This window comes from Bactrocera tryoni, chromosome 5, assembly GCF_016617805.1.
Source record: "Bactrocera tryoni isolate S06 chromosome 5, CSIRO_BtryS06_freeze2, whole genome shotgun sequence".
Classification (NCBI taxonomy): domain Eukaryota; kingdom Metazoa; phylum Arthropoda; class Insecta; order Diptera; family Tephritidae; genus Bactrocera; species Bactrocera tryoni.
Genome location: NC_052503.1, coordinates 64,294,578 through 64,302,898, shown reverse-complemented (window position 1 = coordinate 64,302,898; position 8,321 = coordinate 64,294,578). Strand labels below are relative to the sequence as shown.

At 36.4% G+C, this 8,321-nt stretch overlaps 2 protein-coding genes across 2 annotated transcripts; both read right to left on the bottom strand.

Moving 5' to 3' along the window:
• Positions 1-581: 581 nt before the first annotated feature.
• Positions 582-7,420, bottom strand: LOC120778751. Its single transcript, XM_040110727.1, has 8 exons — positions 7,233-7,420; positions 5,359-5,515; positions 5,122-5,284; positions 2,170-2,303; positions 1,687-2,102; positions 1,496-1,613; positions 1,259-1,437; positions 582-1,200 (listed from the first exon to the last, which is right to left on the bottom strand). The coding sequence occupies exons 1-8, from the start codon at positions 7,418-7,420 to the stop codon at positions 768-770; spliced, it is 1,788 nt and encodes a 595-aa protein (XP_039966661.1). The 3' UTR covers positions 582-767.
• On the bottom strand, positions 2,469-3,160 carry LOC120778752 (probable small nuclear ribonucleoprotein E). The gene has a single exon (XM_040110728.1). The coding sequence runs from the start codon at positions 3,059-3,061 to the stop codon at positions 2,777-2,779; it is 285 nt and encodes a 94-aa protein (XP_039966662.1). The 5' UTR covers positions 3,062-3,160; the 3' UTR covers positions 2,469-2,776.
• Positions 7,421-8,321: the final 901 nt, after the last annotated feature.

Sequence of the window (8,321 nt, the reverse complement as noted above, 5' to 3'; positions counted from 1 at the left end):
GAAATCAAATTTATTTTAAAGGAATTAAGCCCAGACAATACACATAATATCATTCCCGGTTTTAGCACTATGTTATCTTCCCTTAGCTTCCATATATACCTAATAAAACGATTTTCGAACTTCCGGGTGACTTTATATCTTGGCCAAAATGTGAGTTATCTCAATGAAATTGAAAGGGAGTGTTTTACTAATAACAGTGTAGCTTTGAGCCTAAAATAAATATACGAAAACTTGACCTACTTGACCATTGGTGATTGTATGTGAAGAGCCTTGATGAATCTAAGGGAACACTTTATTAGTTTATGGCATATTAACATATCAATTCATGAACACAGCCGTATTTACATACATATTTTATAGGGTCTCAGACGTTTTCTTCTGAGTTTCAAACCCTGTGCAGCGGTTTCAACAGAAGTAATATCCATTTCAACGGCTTAAAGGTAAATATGACACTGACAGCACACGAGATTGACAACTATTTAAAGGGTAAGGTTATTAAAACAATTGATAGCGCTAAATTTGTGTGAAAATAAGCTAAACTAACTAAATGAAACAAATTGAAGCAAAGAATACAAGTTCATTAGGAAATCAAATGTTTTATAGCAAAATTACTTAACTAATACAAAATCACGCATTATACCATACGCTAAAAAAAACTATAAAAGTTAGCAAAATTATTTTAAGGCACAAATGGTACTTAAATACAAAGAAATACTAATAAAAGCATACATAAGTACACAAAAACAAATTGCGTAGACACGAAACAATCAATATCTCTCATATTTTGGTTTGTGCAAGCCGCCGCTGGCAGCGCCGCCACTACCACTGCTGTTTCCTCCGACACCTGCAGCATTGCCACCGCCAACAACATTTGCTGACAAATTGCCGTTATTATTGTTATTGCCAGTATTACTATAGGATGTGTTATTATTATTGTTGTTGCTAGCGTTATTGCCCGAAACGCTATTGTTGCCATTATTTCCTGTGCTACTGCCGCCCACACCACCAGCAGCTGTTGTATTTGTGACCAACGTGTAAACTTCATAGTCGACAACCGTAAAATTGTAATCACCAAAGAGTGTCAAATAGGCGGCATTTGGACCATCATATGAGTGCGGCAAATTTGAATAGGAATCCATATTAGTATTACAATTGTTGGCAATAAGTAAATCGGCGCCAGCACCAAAAATTGGACCGCAACTAGTGAGTGAAAAATATATAAAATATGTCTTATTGGAAAAAGTATTCGGTGTCTCACTCAGGATGATAGCAGATTGCATAGGGTTTTTTGATAATATCGAACTTCACCGGTGGATCACCGCCAGCGGGATTAAGCGCGAATAGAAAAGCGCGCTCAGAATGTATGTAACCGCCTTTACGACTCGTTTTAGCCCAAGCAACATCAGTGTAGCCACCACTTAGTTCACCACGTGAGCCCTACATCGAAAAAAGTACATCACTTTTATATAAATGCACTATTTTGTATTCCACTTACAATGCCAATAACGAAACAGGGTGCTACGCCATCACAGTAGCGATGAAAAGCGCTTGAAGAATAACCATGCGTTGATGCGCGGAATACCAAACGCCATGATTGTTTGGGCATACCATACCTATGTATATAAGAAAATAGTTGCACTTGTATAATCATATATGATGCTTACTTCTCCTACCGCCTACTCTTACCATCCATTTAGCACACTTTGTAAATGTAATTTATCATTGCGCAACAACTGCGAACCGGGAAACATGTTGACTGTCAAGCGCGGCTGTAATCGTTTATCATCTTCGGTCATGCCCGGTATGGAGGGCAACATTTGTCCACCACCGACACCACCACCTCCCTTATTCGAGTGTAAAGCTGCATAACGATAACGTTCCAACGACAATTCCATAGGCACAGCACCGGTGGGTTCTACCTCTTCGGCAAATACTTGACTATCGATTAGCAACAAACGCACGTGACACATTACACCAGATAGATGCTGGCAAACGCGCGCACGTTCCTCTTCCGTCCAATGTGCGGTAGGTTGTGTGACACCAGCTTGATTCTTAGCCCAGGCGAGCACACAACGCCAAACATCCTCCTCTTCGAGGCAAAACTAAAGGGAGATATAAAGAATATCCGAAATTAAAGAATACATAACTTATACGATAGATAGTACTCACATAATCAGAAGATATTAGTTTTACTAATGCATCCTTGGTTAAGTTGAGAAAAGCATTAGTCTTAGCACACTCACTGGCATTCTCGCCAATGTAGATAATGCAGCGTTCCATAAAGGAAGCGGCGCATTTTGCTCCTGTAAATTTATTAGGGTTAATACATTAGCAGTTTAGTATATATGTATATGGTATAAGGCTTTATCTTTCCATTATTGATATATTATCCAATCTTGCATAAATCACTTAGAAAACCTTCAATAAAAGACAACTTTTTTTCTTTTCTCATAACTCACTTTTATTTTACATTCATTGCAATTGGAACAAACCTAAATTCAATTACAATCGTTTATAAACTAACTTATTTTTAGTTGAATGGTTCCATGCATTTGTTTATCATCCACCATTGTGCAATCTGAGTGCATCATAGAAAATACAGATTTTGCATACAGTTTAAGTAAATGTAGTAAAGAAATTACGGTATTAGTTTAATTTTATGCATAATATTAAAGTCTAGATGTTCCACTAGTCGCCTACATTTGGGAACGCCACTTTCCCCAGAATTGCGCTCTTTCGGTTGGTGTGGCACATAACCTCACTTTTGCTGCGCCGCTTAGTCTTTTGACGGGCTTACATTCTGTATCAATGTTATGTTATCACCCTTCAGCATGATGCGTCCAAGATTCTTGCGTGTACGCGTCTTCACCCAAACTTCCTCGGCATCGTCCAGCACCAGATTCATATATTCATCGAAACCAACAATGTGTCCCTCGATGCGCAGCGAAACGTTTTCATAAAGCCATACTTGTACGCGCGAACGATTCTGCAGATAACGAAAGATCAGATTGATGGGTTGTACCATCACCTTTTGGACCTTTGTATTGCCTTTGAAAGACATTTTGTAGCTAACAACTTTATGCTTTTTTGAGCTATGTTAAAAAATATATAATTTCTACGCGTAAACGATTGCCGGCGTCGTTTACCAATTATTATTTGACAGCTGCGTGCCAAACTTCAAATTGGTGGCAAAAGTAATGCCATCTTTTTCTAAGGGAGAAATCGTGCCCTACACTGTTGCCTCTTACGAGATTTAGGGCCGTTTGCTCAGTGTCTGGTTAGCAGCAAACAGTTAGTTTAGTTTTGAATAAAAATGATTCTGTACCCAAAGAAATGGTAAGGATTAAGTTGTTAACCAGACATTGAGAAAACGGCTGTTAGTTTTTTTGTATAACTTGTCAAAACTAATAATATGTGTAAAATTTGGTTATCATTCAGGTACACATAATGGTAATATTACGATTCTTTCGGCGGTATTTGTCATGACATGTAAAGAAAAACCAAATAAGAGTGAATTGCATATAAAATTGTTGAATTTTAAAGGGAAATATCTCGAAAACTATGAGTCTGAGGACGGTATATGGGCACACATTTTTTAATCCTGAGGACCTCCTCTATCCATCCGTACCATCAAATCGCGGCTCCGAAAGAATCGTAATCGTGCCCACATAATTATAAAAATACAACTCAATATTTAGGTTAATATATAGAAACGATTTTCTACCCGACTATAAATCGTAAAAGCTATTCTCGATTATTTAACAGCTTTGTACCAAATATTAAATATTTTTATATTAAAGCTTTAAATACGTTTATTATGTCTCTAGAGAAATCAATTTCTTATATTCTCTTGATTTATTAACTTTCTTGTCAGCGGCACCCTGTTTCATTATTGACAGACTTCTCTGAGAAATCGCAATTCGATTTAAATAATCGACAGATGGCGCAAAATATTGTGTACACAAAAAGCAGGCAGGCTGCAGTGTTTAGTCGAGACACCAGCAATGTTTTCGTTACCACACGAAGTGGATTTACGGCGAATATTAGGTAAAAATATTAATAAAAATATTTCTTAAAGTTATTAATTTTTCTAAATGTTAAAGATTGCGTATTATTTTGCCAAATATGGTTATTTACAAATTTCTTAAACTTTTTTTTGGGGCGATATATCTATAAAAGTGTTAATACGCACTGAGTGTGGCAACCTTCGTTCGACGGCGCAAATATATTATTAATTTCACTTTCCGGTGCAGTTTATTCAGAACAATTGAATGTTGAAATTTCGTGTTTGTTAAAAATATTGTGCAAATTAAATCTGTAATTTATTTAGTTTGTTTGAGATGTGATAACTGTGTCGTAAATAATGTTATTTGTAATTTAGTGTAGTGCAGGTGCTATATTGTGAAATTCAACCAGGCTAGGCGCAGGCAAATGTATCCTGTTGAGCGCTCAGAGCTGGCCGGAAGTGCGGAATACTTCCATCTAAAGCTTGTCTTAATACATTAAAGATTGCTGCGCAGTTTGAGAAAACCTTTAAGCACTTTGACATCAACGCACATTCAACAACAATTGGTTGGCTAACAAATGGCGAACTTAACACTTCTGTGGCATTGTAGCAAATGAAAACAACAACAACAACTTTTTACAGTTAACAACATACCCCAACTTATTATACGTGCGTGTGGTAAGTGCAAATATATATGTGTTATTATATTAATACTAACATAAGTATACTTTAAATGCAGTACACCTCAGTAACCACAATCATGGCAATGTGCAACATAAATTGTATACAGTTGAACTACCCTAACTCGAATCACCATAATCCCCAAACAAACTTCGAGTTAAAGAGACTGCGAGTAATGGAATGAAATTTGTGAAATTTGACTTCCCTTGCCTCAATGGCCAATTAAAGAGTTCGAGTTATGGAGAACTTCGAGTTATTGAGCTCGAGTAAGGAAGTTCAACTGTATATTCAAATATTTTATGGCGTTGCAACACACAAACAAAAAACAGTGACTCTAAAATCTAAAACATCACAAAATTCTCGTAAATAAGTGTAGTTTATACAAAAGTACCTTTGTTTCTGAGATTTTACGCTAATATGTTTTTATGTCATACCTGCTTTTTCGTGTATCTCCATGACGGAAGTGAGAAATGTGCATGCATTGTCTACTGACAATGTTGAAATTACATGATCTTCACATGCCGCACGCAATTCTTCCACGCCCATATCTTGCGCGAGTGTCATCATCTCGAAAACTCGTGAATCTTGCAGCATAATCTGGAAATTTCTCGTATGTTAAGCAACATCTTTGTAACTTTTACTCGAAATCATTAATTCTTTTTTACATTTACCTTCGCTGTGTAGACATACACGATGAATTGGCGGAATACATCCGGATTGACATGCGGCAGTCGCACAGGCGTGGGTGTACCGGGCGCTGCTGGTGACACAGAACAGCCGGGTATGCGACAGATTTCGCCGCGCTTAGCCGTTTTAAAGCTCTTGCAGCTGTAATGAGCAAAAATATTAATAATTTCATTTAACCTATAATTTGATTAATGCAAATATAACGTTAATATATTTATGCACAATTAGTTGGCTTTTTTACACAACTGTTGCAAGTTGCATGTTGAAAGTAATTCAATACATTTCCAAAGTGGCGTGATAAGTGTAAATGAAAAAAAGTGTATGCAGAATTAATTAACTATGAAAAATGTAATTAAGTCATTTAATGCAACAAAAAGCAACAAAAGTGTAAATGTGTGTGTATATATATTAATATGTTTGTATGTATGATATTTATTAATGCCGCTGCTCACTATTAAATGCCTTCCATGCTTCTAGCCAAACAACAACGCAATACAATCTCTGCTAACTATAATAAATGCATAAAGGAATTGCCACTCAACAATTAAAAATTGCAACAAGCGTAAAAATAAATGAATTAAACATGTGCTGCAAAAGTTAAAATGAAATACAATTAAATAGAATGCAATAAATGCATTACAACAACATTGGATATTGAAGAATAATTAAAAAATATCAACACGCACTGCCTGCGTAACTGAATCACACTGCTTGCCGCAAGCAACACTGTGCGGCTTTGTACAAAAGTGATCACATTACAGCATTTTGTAATGGAAGCCGACACGAGAAAAAACATTAACGTCGGTTGCAACGAGGCTATAATACCCTTCACAAATAAAAAAGTTATCCATACAAGAGCTTGATTTTGATCTTTCAGTTTGTATGGTAGATATGTATGTATATTAGAGTGATTCAAAAAAAAAAACTTTTTTTTTCGTTTGGTACTCTGAAAAATAGGTTCCTAGACACCTCTAAGAACGCCTCTCCAAACATGAGTTTTTAATTGTAACGGGAAGGTCCTCCTACATACAGTTTTCTATTTTTTCTTATTATCAGATAGAAAAATTTATATCTCGGTTCCAATTACTTGAAAAAATATCTTGTTCCTTAGATTTTGTAAGAAATTGAATGCACTACAAAAAAGTTCTAATAGGATTTTTTCGTAAACCCAAACGTTTAAAAGATATTAACTGTTAAAGTTTGATTATTTTTGGGAAAATTTTTTATTTCTTATGAATTTTATAACTCAATAAAAAAAAAGTATTATGAATGATAAAACTTATAGGCTTTCTTAGAGGTGTCTAGGAACTTATTTTTTCGAGTACCAAACAAAAAAAAATTTTTTTTTTTGGAATCACTCTAATGTATGTATATGCTATAGTAGTCCGATCTCAAAAATTTGTTAGGAGATTTGACCGTTATCTTGAGCAATAATGCTGGTAAATTTCATGAGGACACCCTTCACAAATAAAAAAGTTTTCCATACAAGAACTTAATTTTGATCTTTCAGTTTGTATGGCAACTATATGCTATAGTGGTTCAATCTGAACAATTTTTTAGGAGGGTTTCCTTTACCTTGAGCAATAATCCATGGCGACTTTTCTGAAGATATTTTCTCCAATGAAAAAAGTGTTCCACACAAGAAATTGATCTAGATCTTTCAGTTTGTATGGCAGTTCTGACGAATGTTTTCATTTTAGAGAAAATAATGTGTGGAATACAGACAGACAGACAGACGTGGCTATATCGCTCCGCTGTTCAGGCTATAAATTGCATACACATACCTAGTTATTTGTGTACAAATACACATATTTGTATGCGTGTTTGAGCAACGTATACGTGCAACACGCCCACTTACCGTGCCATCAACAATATGCGATGAGCATAAATACGTTCCTCCTCACGTCCGCAAATGAATACCAAATCGGCGCTCTCCTGATCCTCGGACAGACGTTGCAAGTCGGTGATGAGCTGTGGCAGGCCAGCCATAGTAGCCTGATCGCAGTGTAATGGTGTGGGGCAAGGTGGTGGAACACGTGTGCCCATTGTTGTTGCACCGTAGGCTGGAACAAACTGAGCGAATGTTCTCAGTTGTGTACTTTTGCTTGTTGTTGTTGTAAATGTATGTCTGTTAATTAATGTTGCAACAAACTAGTTGACTAGCTGCGTACTGCGTCCGCTTATGCGCTCTGCAACACAGTGGTTGGCAGTTTTAATTGTTTTTTTTTATTTTTTTTATTTTTTTCTTCGTTGCACGCGTTTGTCGCTAAGCTCTTTCGTTTGTTTATTTTGTTTCAGCTTTTTTATGCGTCTGTCTGATTGTTGCTGTCAACAGCGGTGGTAACTAATCATTTGTTGCACGTTCACGTTTGTCACTTGAGTCTCTTTCATGTGGATATATATGTATGTAGATAGATATATACATACGTATGTACCTTTGTGTATATATTATGTGAATGCAGTTAGGAGCACGTGCTATTTTCAATTTTTGTTGTTGTCTTTAGTATTGCTTTTTATATTTGAATGGCAATCGATCCGTATTTAATTGAACGACACTTGTAGCTTTACCGCAGTGATATCTGCGATTATATACATACATGTATTGAACTTGATATTATAAGAGTTAATTTCATTATATAAAACAAGTTCATTATAGTACGACACGGGACATGTGGATGGCACAAACCCACTGGAGAAGGACGCAGTGAGCTTTTTTACGGATGGGCTTTTTCACAAGGAAGGTTCGACGTTGGGAAGCTGCAATCACTAAAGACGGCCAAACTATTTTCTACTCGACTTGCACTCCTGCTATGTGAGAGCACTCAACAGCAACTAGGTATAAGGGAACTGTGTGACGGCATTTCAAGCTCCTTACGTACAGCTGCAAACGAAACCATTTGTTTTTGGAATAGGCAAAAGAACAGCTGGTACGATGAAGCGCGCCGCG